The sequence below is a fragment of the Labrus bergylta genome, chromosome 19 (genome assembly GCF_963930695.1).
Source record: "Labrus bergylta chromosome 19, fLabBer1.1, whole genome shotgun sequence".
Taxonomy (NCBI): Eukaryota; Metazoa; Chordata; class Actinopteri; order Labriformes; family Labridae; genus Labrus; species Labrus bergylta.
The window spans coordinates 6,659,840-6,675,776 of NC_089213.1; the positions used below are offsets into that span (position 1 = coordinate 6,659,840).

Below are 15,937 nucleotides of genomic sequence, written 5' to 3' on the forward strand. Positions count from 1 at the left end.
CGAGAAAGCAGCGCCATCAGTACGCTGTGGTCAGCACGGAGTAAACCAGGACATAAGAAATGTTTGTGAAACTTCAGAGAAAGATCAGGTGAACTTTGACTGAACACAGAGGTTGGTCGGGGCCGCAGGTCGTTCTCGTCAGTCGGCTACAAACATCCTCGATAACCAAAGACGGGACATGAACATCAGATGAATGAAGACTCCCGCAGCGTGTGGACACATATCAAAATAGTTGATTTTATTGATACTGTATTAAAGTTATAAACACATCGGGCAGTGGTTGAACACTTCACCATACAGACGAGGGAGGCGATCGGTCTCCTTGATAAGGTCCCGAGCTGATTACAGTACAGTGATAACGGTTTCTCTGCCGTCCTCCGTCGTCAGTCGGCGGTTCTTCAACAAACCGAAGCTGACCAAAACACACGTTTGGCGGTTACAGAAAATCATCAGTCAGGTTTCAATCTCATCTGCAGCTAAATAAACATGTTAGAACTTCACGATCAGGACAGTTCAAATCATCTGAAGCCGTCCTGGAGGTTAAAGTTTAATCCTTCATATGAACAGATTCTCTCTGCACGGCGTCAGGGCGGAGATCTGCGACCTCTCTGACAGCACGCAGTTTCCTTCAGCGTCACATTTCAAGTTTAAGTTAAAGAAGATAAAACATTAGAAACTAAATTAAATCATCTGAGGCCTAACAAGTCCAGCTTGAGCAGCAGATCGACCATCAAACCCTGCACAATGTTTCAGACTAAGAATCAGGCGGGTCAGATCAAAGCGCGTCGAGGTCAAATGTTTATAATTATTGTAAGTCTCGGTGTGACTGGCCCCTAAGATATTCCCCGCAGTTTTGCCGCCTTGTTAACAGACTGTTGTCATGGCGACAGGATGACGTGCAGCGCTTTATTCTCACGCAAGAGCTCCGGAGCGCACAGTCAGCGCTTTTCTGCCTGGGAAAAAATGCCAGGCAGAAAAATGACGTCAGTATTTGCTGACCTGTTCATTTGAATGGAGCGACGCTATTGGTTAAAAATATAACAGAAGATCTCGGCCTTTTTTTTAAGTTATAGTTTAGAGTACGATCAATCGTTAAAATAACTAGGATATCGTTTTAAAACATTTGTTGAGGGGTGCCAGATGGCCTAGCGGTTTATGTTGCACGTCACATCTGTGGGTTTGAATCCGACCTCGGCCCCTTGCTGCATGTCGTCCCCTCACTCTCTCCTCCCAACACTTCCTGTCTCTCTTCAGCGGTCCAATCGAATGAAGGCAAAAATAACAAACAAAAAAAATCCTGAATGGATAAGAGAAGGATCGGACATTTTGTCGACCATATTCTCAGTAAACGTTTATCGCTGACCTGACGCCCTTCGTCTGAAACATAGCGAGGCTGCAAAGCTGTGACGTCATCTCTGCTTTGTTCTCTAACTGATCCAGGAGCAGCTGATCAGTTCAAACATCGTTACACATAAAGCTACTCTTCATGTACAAAAGAGTCTTTTGTTTCAGAGTGTTGTCGAGTTTTTAGTGTTCTTACTTCAAAGTCTTATTCCCAAAGTTTACAACAGAAACGTGGTCCCATTTTAAAAATCTAAACAAGTTCTCCCTCAGGTTCAGGTTCAGTGAAGGGGGTGTAAACATGGCTCTGATTTAGGACTCTGTTCACTACACATCACTGTCTGTTAGCGCTTTCACACATGCACAAAACTGAAACGTAGCATTGATATGAAGGCAAATATTCTCATTATGGTGTCGTATAACGGACTCTTTTTACGTCACGTCTTGCCTCAAGGGCCTCCTCGCCCCCCCCTCACATCGGGCAGGGATAGTCTCCCGCTTTGAGGTGCATGTGTGAACAACCAGATCAGGAGGACTTCAGGGGCATGTGTGAAAACGGCTTTCGTTTATCTCTCACCTCAGTCACCGAGCAGATGTTTTATTTTTTTAAACAAATTCAATGCCGAAGTGCCTTTAACCTGCATTCTTTCTGATGTCCAGCAGGGGGCGACTCCATCTGTTCGCATCAGTAGCTTGTCTGCAAGTTTTGGTCATTAAAAACAAGCAACTACCCAGTTTAAAATTCTGTTTCCGTGACAACCCTGGTGTGTCATGTTGCAGCACCCAGAGGCACTTCAGTCCAAAACAAAATTCTTGACGGGTCACTGCTCGGTGACTGAAATGTTGGACAGTGATGAGTAATAAGTTGGTCGCGGATCAGGACACCTTTACTTTCTGAAGTCTGTTTCTCTCCATCACTGCTGGAGAGCGGCTTTAATGGCAAACATCAGGGCTTCATATAACGACTGTGTTCAGTCCTTTGTTTACCAATAAAACACGGTTTTCATTTCCCCCTGCTCACCACTCACTCTCTGCTTCTGATTAGTTTGATGGGTTTAAACGTCAACCTCAGATCGGAATAGTTGGATCAAAAACAATAGATTCTTTCAGAAACGTTGTGAAATGTTTCCCAACAAGCTTTAACACGTAACACTATCAGTCTCCCGGGTCGTTGGAATGATCACCAACGCTGACACATCCTCCTCCCGAGGATAATTCAAGTTATGTTCTGCTACCATCCTTCGCTTCAACCTCTGGATGTGACGTTAAATTCACAGGAATGAAAAAATAAAGTGAATAAAGAGGGGGGCCCAGAAAGCAAGGCACGGTGCCGAAAGCTGTTCATGTCCTTTTCTAAAAGTCTGAACTCTGCTGCTGAGCCGAACGAGCAGCCTCCCCACAAACAGACTTGCGTCCGTGCTGCTGATTCCTTCATGTGTACGCTGATCTTCTTTGGTCTGAGAGGGCCTTCCTCTCTCCCTCTTCGACACCGTTCACACGGTCTAACGAGTCTGATCTAGTCTCTCAGCTCCAGCTGACGTCATAGTGAGTCCAGCCCTCGGGGGGAGCCAAGAACACCCTCCGACCGCGGTGCAGGAAGCTGACCACGCCCCTGTAACCCGTACGAGGGACTCCAGACTTTAAGTCGTCCATCACGCCTAGATTTCGAGAAAAGACTTTAAAAGTGTCCCGGGTGGAGTACTGGACCCTGAACGGTCCAGGACCTTTTAAGCTGCCCCCTTGTTGCAGGTCCTCGATCTTGACCAGAAGGGCGGAGTAAACCTCGAGGATGAACTTCACCTCGTACTTGTCTTTGAGTAAATAAGACAGGTCCAGTTTGGTAAAAGGCACAAACTCAGTGTTGAGCTTTATGTAGCGCAGGTACTGGTCGAAGAACTGACCCAGACTGACGCCTTTACGGCCGAACGTGATCGTCCGCGAGATCTCAGGACGGATGCAGGAGCGGTCCCTACGCTGCTCCGGCTGACGCATCCAGTCGTCCCAGAAGGCCGAGGGCCACTTGGGCTCCAGTTCGTCCCACATGTCCTTCAGCAGCATCCAGCCCAGACCGGGGAAGAAGTCTGTCCTGTGGAGGAGCTCCGCTTTGGAAGGATCCACCAACGCATCTCTGCCGTTGTCGTTCCACGCGGAAACACACCACAGGGACGGGTCCGAGCGCAAGATCGGGTACAGGGCCTGGAAATACTCAAAGAAGTCTGGCGCCACCTGGAGGAGGGAGACACACAAGAGTGAGACGGTTCTGCACCAAACATTCACAAAAGAATCGTGGAAAAATCTCGACTTTTGACAAAACGTTTTTCTGCTTCCAACAGAAGCCTTTAGAAAATGATTCTACTTCACTACGTCTACTTCCTGATTCTTATTGTAGTTCTTTTGTTTTTATTTATTTTAGTTCACACAGATTTTGTTCTGGTCCAGTTCAAGTCCCCATGAAACAGAACTTGGAGAGGATCTAACTAATGTTGTATAAACGGGAAAGAAGCAATCACTAGAAAGAGGGCGGGACATAACGTTTGATTGGATCATTAGCTTTGACTTTGAGCTTTTTCATTGGTTGAATATTAGTCAACACCCCTGGGTGCAGGATGAGCACATCACACTGGGATCTGTGGGGGGGCACCTAATGGTTAGTGAGTGTGTCCCATGTACTGGAAGCTGCAGTCCTCCAAGTGGACGGCCCAGGTTCAAATCCCACCTGTGGCTCCTTTCCTGCATGTCATGTCATCCCCCCCCCCCCCCCACCCTCCCCCCCTCTCTCTCTCTCTCTTATTTCCGGCTCCATTCACTGTCCTGTAAAATAAACCTTTAGAAAAACGGAGATCTGTGAACATGAAGCGAGAGTTAAAGCAGGAAGCTGGTCTGCAAGCTGTGCTATATGAAACAGGCGGGACGTTTCACTGCTCTCCATCCTGCACGTGTTGTTTTAGGCCCCAACAGTTCAACTCAGTGAGCGAAGATAACGTGCAGGGACAGTTATGTGGCGTTAAACTTGCAAAAAAAAAAAAAAAAAACACCAGTTTGAGCTCAGAGCAAAAGGAGAAACCAGCAGAGACAGACAACAGGCTCACATCACATCCTCACCCTGTTGGCATGCGGCGTCGTTGTGATGAAACCAGAGTGGAGAAGATTATTCTGCTCATTACATGGTTAATATTTAACAGGAGATATGTTCCCCTAAAGTTCCCATGAAGTCAGAAACTAAATATGCGGAGTTCACTCGACTGGTCATAAAAGTTTGACTCGGATGAGCGGAGAGTTCGTCTCTCTGAGTCGTCAGCGTTAAAGAAAAGAGGGAAGCCAGTTTGGGAGAGCTGCATAAGTAAATCCAGATTTGTTTCCTGCTCACAGCTGAAATATTAGCTGATTTACAGGGAACACTCTCTCCCTCCAGCTGCTGCTTAATGTCTAAATTACTTGGAGTTTCCTGCTTCTTGTTTCCTGCTGCGTAAGGGAACTTTTTTACAGTTGAATGTTCACTTCTACCAGTTTCACCAGTTCCTCCACATTCCCACTGCCCAGTAGCAGCTGGGGCTGCAACAATACCAGAATGTGACACTAATACCACAACAAGACAATGTAGACAGTGGATATCGAGTCATGCATGTTGTCTAAATTACACAAGTTACCATATTTGTACAATTTTAACTGCATCTACTAGAGGTGGGAAAGAAATAGATTTATGTAGAAATCGAGATTCTTAGCTTTTGAGATTTTTGGGGGGCTAAATGCTAATGCTTGCTTTTTAACTCAGGAAAATACCAAATGAAGCAGCAAGACATTCAGCCAGTCTCACAGATGACTGGAGTCGATCATGAAGTATGTACTCATTCAAAAATAGACTTTGAATCATGAATCGATATGAATCAAAAATAGATTTTGATTTGAATTGTGACCCCAAGAATCGAAATTGAATCGACTCTTGAGACAGCCAAAGATTCCCAGCCCTAGCATCTGCACACTTTACAGGTCTACACTCCCTCCCGCTCACTACGCTCTGCCAATGAACAGCGTCTGATCCAACCTTCACAACATGGCCCCAAGACTCTAACTGGACTCTTCTCCTCTGTCGCCCCCTGGTGGTGGAATGAACTATCAAACTCCATTTGATCTTCAGAGTCCCTTTGCACCTTAAAGAAAAAGCTAAAGACCCAGCTCTTTATGAACACCTACAACCTTAATGATGATGATGATGATGATGATGATGATGATATTTAGGATGGCTTTGATGCTGATTAGAACTCTCAAGACCAGCTGTTGATGTAGTGCTCTGCCTCTGGTCACTTCCTGTGTGTCCAATCAGACTTAAAGCTGTTGGTTTGCACTTCCTGATGTTGTCTCCTCCTCTCTAGATCCTCGCTTGTGTTGCTCTTACTCTCTGATGTTCGTCTGATAAATAAGTTCTCCACAAAACAGGATATAGACTTGTGTTAAAACATCCCATCTTAATAATCACTTATATGGCTGTTTGCCTTGAAAATATGACTGAAGATCTGTTTTTTTCTGACTGAGCGTCTGCTTCTCGTTTACAGGAAACTGCTCTTTAGTGAAGAATATTTAAGACGACTGAGGAAGCAGAGGGAGCAGCTCCAGTCATCATTAACCCACATCTGAATGTAAGCCACATGTAATTACACTTTAACCGCAGGAGCTTCAAACCAGCCAGGCCGACCAGCAGGGGCATCATTACTAGAGAGTTTAAAACCCCCCCCAGAATTCAGACTTTATGGGTCCAAGTCCAGCGGAGAACCCGGAGCTAACAAACATGTCTGGGTCCTGTGGGACTCACAAACCAATGTTTGGGAAATAAAATATTTCCATTTTATGAAACGATGACGCCACAAAGACACAGGACCATACAGCTCATAAATACATATTCTTCTATCAGTACATGTTTTTAAAAACTTCTTAAAGGGATCTGAAATTGTTTCATATCTGCTGAACTTCACTCTGTAACATTAAAGCAGCAAAGTTGTTTGGCAAATTAAGTTTCTCTCTGTAACCTCTATCCGGGTAAGCTTTGTCTGCAGAGGTCATTCATAGACACAACTAGTCACATTCAATCCAGTCTCCAATCTTTGATGGATTTTTTTCATCAATGACTGAAAAATCTGAAGGCTGTCTGTCATCCCATACATGGCCGAGTGCACTAACCACTGCGCCACCAGCGCCCCAGGGCTGTCTGTCATTTTGACGGATTAGAATCACCAGGTATCCACCGCTCATTTCTAATTCTCACACAGCACGGTCCTAACCACATGTAAAGCACCTGCAGTACACCTCCCAGTCCAGTGGGTGGCGAGTGTGCATAATTAATGAGTTATTGTTTTGTTCTGTAGGCCATCTGACCTCTCGTGCATGACATCGTTGTCTAGCTGGTGTGCTTCGGCACGGTACAGTTCATGCACGAGTACGAGCACGTGGGTACAAACGTTGACAGCCTGCATTCAGGAGAAATGCTGTCCGTCAAAATGACAGACAACAAGAAAGTCTAGCACAACCTCTGATTCAATCTATGGTCGTGATGTGCACCAATGGCAGGGAATAAAGGTCACCTCCCCCTCCCACTCACTCGAGGTGAATTCTCCTGATTACATCCTGCTGCTTCTCACATCAGCTCACTCGGACTTTCTGCAGAGAAAACTCTGGATGAAGTCCGAGCCGGCAGTTTGTGGTCACACTTGCAGCTCACCCCGAAAACTTCAGGAGTTTTGTGCAAGTGTGAAAGCACTACATATGAAATGGGGCTCAGGATTTTAAATAGTCCCATTTAAGGAAACCTAAAGATCCTCTTCAGCTGTCTCTTTAGTTTTTAAATTGTGTGTTTGTACATTTCATTTAGAGAGAGATCTGTCCCTCCTTTGGTGAATATATTCAGCATGCACACTGTTGTCTCTGGTTCCAGGAGAGAGTGGGTAAAAGTTTGGACAGCACTCACCTCCAGGTCGTCCTCCACGATGACCACGCTCGAGTGTGACAACATGTTGAAAATCTGGTTGAGCGCCCAGCGGTAGTGGCGGGCGATCTTGTAGTATCCCTGGAACTTCCGGTGCTCCGGCCGGACTCTGATGTCAGAGAGGTCTGGCTGCCTGATGTGCGTCACCTGTTCTCCATACGAGCCGATGACGCGAGCAGTCTCGGCGTGGCCACAGTCCTGGCTGACGATGATTGGAAAAAGTTGTGGGGAGGGGCGGTACTGGATGAGTTTGTCGAGGCTGCGTTTCACCGTCACTCTGTCGCAGGCGATGACCAGAATAGGAATTACGACCTCGGGGCCAGAAGTGTAAAATGTATCGGTCTTGATCTCCTGCTTGATGGCGGTGGCCTGCTGCTGCTGCTGCTGCTGCTGCTCGGACTTAGAGTTCAAAGCTTCTGTAGCTGCAGGTTTCTGTGTTTGTTTCACATCTGTTTGGTCCTTGACCTCTGTGTCTTCTTTGACAGGAGAAGGAGGAGGAGGAGGAGGAGGTTTCCGCTCCTGCTTGACCACCTCCTCTTTACCTTCTTTTTTAACCTTCGACTCTCTCTTCCCGACGTCTCTCTGCCGCGCCCACACCGCCCTGTGACCCTCGATCTGCTTCAGCAGCTTTTTCTGCGTCTCCAGCTGAACTTCCACCTCCTCCGCCAGACGGATGACTTCCCCCGCCAGGTTGACCTGACCTCCTCTACCCACCCCCCACTCCTCCTTCCCTCCCGGTTCAGCTCCGCCGCCCTCCCCAAGCCGGCCGCTGGGAGGGCGACCCCACAGATAGAGAAGAAGAAGAGCATTCCAGGCGACAAACAGGAAACCGCCGCATAGTATCAGAGAGCCTTTCTTACGAACCATGGCCCAATGACAGGAGGGGAGGGAGGGGAGGAAAGGCTGCTAGGAAGGGAACAAGTGAAGGAGGCAGAGTGAGGATCCAACAGATACTCGGACACGCGGGGACTCTGTCACATTGTTATGATTTCAAACAGAGAGTCATCCCGTCTTTGGTCAGGAGGCTGTCAGGAGGATAATTATCCCCTCTTTAATGAATTTACATGATCCTGATGAGGAACGCATGCAGTCAAAGAAATCACACCGAGCGAAGACTCCCAAGATCTGCAGGAGGAGGAGGACGGAGACGTGCAGATGACAGTAGAAGAAGACAGTTGGGTTCTGGAGATGTCTCACTGTGGACGTTATCCTTCAGACACGATCCTGAAAACAGAGCAAGAAAACAAATGATCAACATGATGAAGCAGAAAAGAAACTGCCTTCAGAAATTAACTGAATGTTAAAGTGAGAATGAAAGTAGTCGTGCCCGTAACAACGTCACGGTGATGTCACATCTGACATGTTTACATCAGCAAAACGATCGAAATCCATCAGACTGAAAGGACAAACTCGAGCTGGGAACCAAAGGAACCTCGACACAGAATCATGAAAACATTCATGTCTGTAACTAAGGACGGGGATCGAGACGAGACCCTGCTCCGTTCAGACCCCCAAAAATCCATTAAGTCTGAAATTATGGATACTGCCATCCAGTCTCGTGTGTCCTGTAACTTAACGTTATATCAACAAAAACATCAGCAATGAGAATCAAATTAAACCAAAAAGCAGCATCTTTGAATCCAGATTCATACTGAACCTTGACCCCAAAACTGAGCCAACAGTTCTCTGCTTAATCATAACAGTGTCTAAGCATGCGAGAACATCTCATTCATTAAAGGCAGGGTTGTTCATTTTGGAAAACTAGCATGATTTTGAAAGGAGCATTCCCTCAGTGCACCGTCTGCACCCACCCCCCCCCTCCCCCCCCCCCCCCCCTGTGCTCCCTCAAAAGCCACGCCCCTAACTTACATGCATGACTGCCGTTGGTCCAGAAGCGGACCTCAGCTCATGCTTTGAGTGAGGGCTAGTGCACGCAAGTCAAGAAGTATAGAGCGAGCAGTGAGACAGGGAGGCGTGTGATTGGTTCATCAGTTTGGTACCTCGTGGCAGACATTGGTCTAAGTTTTTACAGGCTTACAACTGCTACAGTTTACGGATTTTCTTCGTTCCTTTTTCAGAGAACATGAGTTATTGATTTCTGTCAGGACCTAAAGACAATTTCAACCAGAATCAGAAGGACAACAGAGCTCAGCTCTTCACTGCTGTCCAGTTTGAACTGAGTTTAATTTGTGAAAATTTCCAAATCCCAAACATGTAAAACCCCCTTTACTTTATGAGACTGACTCTGGAGGGTTCAGTTCTTTCTGAGAATGAGGGATGAACGAGAGGAGAGTGAGGATCAGACGTCCCCGGGGACTCTTTATCTCTGAGTCAGGTTCAGTTAGTGGCTCACAAACACGAGCCTTTTATTACTAAAGAAGAACAAAACAGCATTCGGTGGATATGATTCACGTTTCTCCTCTAAACCAACCACAGGAGATTACTGCTCGCTCTCTCTCTCTCTTTTTTCCTGCCCAGCAGCAACGTGGACGGAAAAGGTGATCTGGTACAGAACCAGGACTACATCACTGACTCTTATTTACTGTAGGTACCATTGTTCTTCTGAGGAGACTGTGAGAGCGGGGCTATAACTCAGTAAATATGTGGGATTACTCAGCAGTACACAGAATCCAGATGACCAAATTAGGACAAACAGATGTGGTTGTAAAAGAAGCAGGAAGTAGAGAGGAGCCTCAAACTGCAGAGAAGTGTTGATCGGAGCAGGAAACCAGAACCAGAACCAGCAAGCTGAGCATTAACACACAGATCTTAGTCATTTATCTAATCATAACTGACTGTGGTACATTGTCCACCAGCTGAAACACGTCATTCAAGCTGTGTTACCACAAGCACTCCTGAACATTTCAGCTAGACTGCCCCTGAAATCGTCCAGAGTCAGTTGTTCACACATGCACCTTAACCTGTATGCGATATAAAAGGATACAATCATATATATTTAAGTGGTTTTTTTTAGCCTTTTTGAGAGATAGGAAATGTTGGGACGAGAGAGCAGGCCCTAACCTTCAGCGAGGTGATCGGGCACTCCTACCACCAGACGTCCCTGACGCTCAGCCACCACCATCGGACTGTGTCGTCCCCTGCTCCGACCTCCACCTCAGCGACGAGGAAGTGTGGACCACAGTAACCGAGAAATCCTCCCCTGCATCTTATCCCATCTCCCCCTATCCTATTCTTATAGTTTGGTCTTTTACCTGCTTTTTGTAAAGTGTCGCAAGATATCTGTTATGAATTGGCGATGTACAATTAATGATTGATAATGGTTGAGAGTGGTGGATGACTTGCAGCAAAGGGCTGAGGTCGGATTCGAACCCACATCCACTGCAACGAAGACTAAAAGCCTCTGTACATGATGGGGCACGTGACTTAACCACTAGGCTATCATCGCTCCCAAGCTCTAATATCTTAATAATCGATAGGATTGAAAAAGGGACAAAGCGTTAGACAGGAGTGTAGGAGAGGAAGGAATCCATCAAAAGGTTGCGGGCTAACTCCTGCACATGTTTTAAATTGCACAAATAAGTTGGCAACGTATCAGAAACCTGCCATGTAGCCAGTGAACAGGAGTTTTCAGGCAATTAAATGTTGCTGCAGGAGCTGGGGATTAAACCCTCGACCTTCCGGTTGAGAGACGACCGACTCTACCACAGAGCCACAGCCGCACATTATGTGCTTCTGTTTAAAGTCCAACTCATCAGGACAAACAGGCTGCAGAACACACCGTGTAATGCAAACACACACACACACACACACACACACACACACACACACAAACACACACACAAATCAAATAAAGCTCAGTGTGTACACAGTGTGAAGATTCTCTCTGATGTTCTAATGACAGGATGAAGGAGGTGCTTCCTCCTCCTACTCCTCCTTCTCCTCCTCCTTCTCCTTCTCCTCCTCCTCCTCCCCACTCCTTTTCCTTTTCCTTCTCCTCCTCCTCCTCCTCCTCCTTCTCCTTCTCCTCCTCCTCCCCCCTCCTTTTCCTTCTCCTCCTCCTCCTCCTCCTCCTCCTCCTCCTCCTCCTTCTCCTTCTCCTCCTCCCAAGCATTAGTGAAGCATAAACCTGTTAGTGCTGATAAATATAGACCGGAATAATCCTTTAAAGACAGACGAAGCTGAGGAACAAACGGTGTGATCAGTGATTAGCTGACACCTGCAGCTTATTAACAGTTCACACCGGTTAATCTCCATGTACTGTAAAATTCACACTTCAACACGTTACTACGAGACACACCACAGGGGGCTTTGTAGTCAAACATGCTGATTATAAAAGGGTCAAATCAGTGCTACAAAGCCTGACACTTAAGGCAGGGAGAGAGAAAGATAGAGGTAGAGTTTGTTACGATGCAGTCAGAGTTTCCAGGGTATTCAAACAGTTACAGAGTTTACTGAGAAGGGCGTTCAGTTCAACAGTGTATCAACTGAAAATTAAGTCATTTTAAATTGAAACTTTTTATTTGCATCATAAAACATGTCTGCTTGTTGTGGTAAAATCTCTCTTCATGTTTGGCTGTTTTCAATCAATCAATCTTAGGAAAAGCAGGAATGAATGTTGTTGTTTTATGAGGCAGAAATCTTGGGGAAATCCAGGCTCATGACGAACAGCCATCTACTTAAACTACGCCGGGTTTGAAAATGGGAAGATGGGATAAGATGCAGGAAGAAGGATAGGGACATCCTTCAGGCAGGCAATCCAAAAACGATCCCGAGGAACCTAAGAGAGCTCAGGAGCTCCCAGAGTGGCTCGGGGCCGATCATTGGTGGTCTCGACCGGTCTTGATTTAAAATCTGAGTTAATGGAGACCGAGTCAAGACCGAGTAAAAATGCTTTTGATTCCAAAACGAGACCAAAACCTTTAATAAGTGGTCTGGAGACCAAGTACGATTATGAGGACTACAACACTTGTTACAGCAGAAAACAGAATTCTCTCATGAGACTTTTAGCTGACTAAAAAGACGACGTCAAAAGTAACGTATTCAGTCGTGCAACAACACAAGCTTCATTCAGGAAGAAACATTGATTGTATAGTTGTACCGATTCATAGTTTTGTGTTTTCCTTTGACATAGTTTTACATTTTTTCCAGATTGCATTGAAGTAAATGTTAGATGGATGAAATATCCGGCGGGAGGAAACCTTCACCCTCTTTTTTTTTTTCTAAAGCACATCGAGTCTCTGCTTGTCATTTGAAATGTGCTGTATAAATAAACCTGACTTTTATGAGTGTTCCTCACTGTGTTTGAATGAACCCTGTACTGTTGTGAAACTCTAGTCCAGATCTGTACCTCGGGGCTATGTAGGGCCAAGGTTGCCCACCTCAAGGTTTTTCCAGCCCACCCTTAATGAACCCTGACAAGAGGTCTAATTCTCCTTAACTGTAATCCACTGACTGATTAGAATCAGGTTACTTAACAAACAAAATGTCATTATAAATATCGTGTGTAAATTGGGTTTTTACAGGTATTAACTAGTATTTTCAATCTCTAAAACTAAATCTTTATGCAACAGATTATTAAATAAAATCAGAGATGGTGCATGAATGTGAGAGAAATACACGAAGCAGAGGCCTGGAGACGAATTAAAGAAACGTTACCTGAGCTGTGAGCTGCCTACAGATCTGTCCTCTCTCTCTGCTCCGTGAGAAGTAAAGTTAAGCTGGGCAGAGGAGAGGATCCCACAGTGAGAGGAGGAGGAGGGGGAGGGACAGAGGGAGGGGAGAGTCCCAGCTGAAACTCTCTCTTAACCCCCCTCCCTCAACCAGTCTGTCAGACACGTGGAGCAGGCTGGTAGGATCAGACACCACAAACAATAGACGGAGGACCATCCGGCTGATGGATCATATGACTGAACCGTGGAGAGGCTCCGAGTATTTGCGCAGTGTGCTAACATTACAAACTGTTTACTCTTAAATTCACTTTGACATCACTGGAGGTTGTGCTGACAGCAGCAGAGCAGCTGTTTGTTGTGTTTGGATGAATCCCAGCTGTTACAGACAAGGGTAGTCATGGTAACAGAATATTAAACTTCAATAGGATACCAGTAAATATCAAATTATATAGAAACCTGTTTAGAAAGCAACAAAAATAGAAGTCCTAGCACCATCATTTCTTAAATTTTAAAAACCAAAACGTTATATAACAATTCCTCATTTTGTCGTCCTCAGACGAGCCTCGCAGCAACATTTCCAGCCACCCTGATCTTCCTGGCTGATCTGGCAAAGTCACCAAAGTTTTCTACACCTGTAGCTCGCTACGCCCCTTCAACAACCAGCCTGGTCCGATTTGCAGCTTGTGGCAACAAATTATTTGTCCAAACAATCCTCAAGTGTGTGGTGTCACTATGATTATTCTACTGCTCCTCATCCAGTCGGAGCATCCCGCATCAGCATTTTGTTTGATATTTCTCACCCTCAGCTCGCTCTGCAAATCATATCAAGCCGCACATAATCTGTCTTCTCATCAAGGATTTCATGCGTTTTGTTTTTCCTGTTTTTCACTGAAAAACATAACACACGAGGACAGCCAGCTGACGACGTTTATCATCCTCCATACATTTTCGGAGCCCGACAGAGTGGATGCTCATGCAGGTTGCCATGTGGTGGTCACTGAAGCTTCAGTGTTTATCCAGCTCTGCATCGCTCTGTAAACCTTTCTGTGTTCTAACCTTAGCGCAGTGTGCTAACATTACAAACTGTTTACTCTTAAATTCACTTTGACATCACTGGAGGTTGTGCTGACGATGGAGATGCATTTTTCAAAAGCATTTCCAATCTTGATCCTAGTTTGAGCACGTTTCTGCTCGTGGCGCTTATTAGAAACATGCAGAGGCTTTTTAGGTCAGGTACAATCACTTCTATCTGAACCACTTCTCTTGCCCGCTTCCATCGCTGCAACACCTGTTGACCTGATAACTGCTCTCATATCTGACAAACCGAGGGGCGTCCAAAACGGCCATGTGGGGGGGGCCTTTAAACCGCCTACCTTCTCTGGTCCAAACAAATCCAGAGCATTCAGGAGCAGAATCTAAAGTTAGAAGGAGGACATACTGGCTGCTGCATTGTTGTCAGAGAAGTCAGCACTTCAACATAACATGTTTCCTTAATGTCTGATCATATAGTAAGATCACTTTATCATTTCAGTCACTGCACATCTTACTGATTGGACCTTTAAAGTGCAACCGATGCAATGTGTAGATAGCATTTCTAGCCACGGCCAGCAGTCTTTTTCCCTGGTTAGGCTTTTAGGAAATAACAAACATGATACAACACTCTTCATCCCACATGTTTTTTTTTTTAATTATACATTCTTAGTTATTTTAATGAATGAAAGCAAAGTGATGAAACTTTAATAAAACTACTGGACAGGCGTGGTGGAGTGAATCAAAAACTGCAAGCAAACTTCTTAACTTGTGTAATTTAGAAAGATGCCAGACATTAACATGCAATTTTTGATTCAAGTTTCCGAATGTCGGTTGCCTAGGACTACTATGCTTGTTGCCGTGGTAACGACACCGCTGAATCGTTTTGAAGTTTTAATTTGTGGTACCACAGCTCTAAATCACAGTCAGTGATCAGTCATCATCTTTAAGGTGATTTATGAGCATTTAAGATAACAAGCTAAGCTAACAGCTGACCTGTTGTTAGCTTAGCAGGCTGACCAAAACTCCCAATGAAGGCTGTTTTCATTCATGTTTCTAGCCGGAGCTGGAGCAGCTGCAGCGGGTCACACTCACCTCTCACACCGGGTCGTGAACGTCTCCGCGCGGCTTCATCCTCAGGAGGAGGAGACTCATACACCAGGCTGCAGCCAGCTACCTAGCAGGCAGGCTAAGGTTAGCTATTCGAGCCACCCTGTGTTTCCTTCAGTGTCACATTCACAGCACATCTCCGTGTCCGCGCTCAGAAGCTCCTGTGCGGGCAGACCATCCGCCTCTTGCTCCCCCTTCACCCCCCCCCCGGTGTCTTCTCTTTACCAAGCCCCAGAAGCAGCTACTGAAAGCGGGCTAACGTTCAGAGTCTGCTCCGCTAACGGGTCTCTCTGTGTGTGTGTGTACGTGTGTGTGTGTGTGTGTGTGTGTATGTATGTGTGTGTGTGTGTGTGTGTGTGTGCCCGCCGGCTCCGGTCTCCACAGCGACCCTCTGCTCTGCTCCTCCCCCGCCGGGTCCAGGTTCTCCACACTCACAGGCTGCCTGCCCTTCTCTGCTTAGGATGACGAGATGTTTCATTACACCACACTCAAAATTCACTTCCGGATTATCTCATCGATAATCATGACCCAGCTGACCCCCAACACGTTTATATTTATATATAAAAGAACATCGAGATTTTTAAACGCAGTCTTAAAACTCATTTATTCAGTCTGGCTTTTATATAGTGTTTTATATCTATTCAAATCTTAACATTACTGTATTGTCTTTTTATCCTACTACAATTTTTAATATTTTCCTCTTATGTATTTATTTTAATATCTTGTTGCTTTTATGTGTCGTATTTTATTGTATTTTATTTTTATACATACATTTTTGTTTTAATTCTTATTGGTCTCTCAATGATTTTATTAATGATTTTATAAACTACTTTTCGTCAATAACTTTTCTGCA

General features: G+C 45.5%; 1 protein-coding gene across 3 annotated transcripts; it reads right to left on the minus strand.

Moving 5' to 3' along the window:
- Positions 1-217: 217 nt before the first annotated feature.
- mgat1b (alpha-1,3-mannosyl-glycoprotein 2-beta-N-acetylglucosaminyltransferase b) lies at positions 218-15,555 on the minus strand. Of its 3 annotated transcripts, none has more exons than XR_010664718.1 (4): positions 15,070-15,555; positions 7,298-8,539; positions 1,807-3,567; positions 218-1,767 (listed from the first exon to the last, which is right to left on the minus strand). XR_010664718.1 is itself a non-coding variant. In XM_020646631.3 (3 exons), exons 2-3 carry the CDS (start codon positions 8,180-8,182, stop codon positions 2,866-2,868), a joined length of 1,587 nt encoding a protein of 528 aa, XP_020502287.2. In that variant the 5' UTR covers positions 8,183-8,539; positions 15,070-15,555; the 3' UTR covers positions 218-2,865. The 3 variants fall into 3 exon arrangements, 1 of the variants encoding a protein (XP_020502287.2); XR_010664719.1 differs by lacking the exon at positions 15,070-15,555 and adding an exon at positions 12,932-13,088; XM_020646631.3 differs by having other exon boundaries at positions 218-3,567.
- Positions 15,556-15,937: the final 382 nt, after the last annotated feature.

Bases quoted from the DNA above. Each gene is read 5' to 3' on its own strand.
- mgat1b (XM_020646631.3), bottom strand. From the start codon at position 8,182: ATGGTTCGTAAGAAAGGCTCTCTGATACTATGCGGCGGTTTCCTGTTT. The intron at 3,568-7,297 runs GTGAGTGCTGTC...TCCCTCCTCCAG, and splicing joins TCGTGGAGGACGACCTGGAG to GTGGCGCCAGACTTCTTTGA.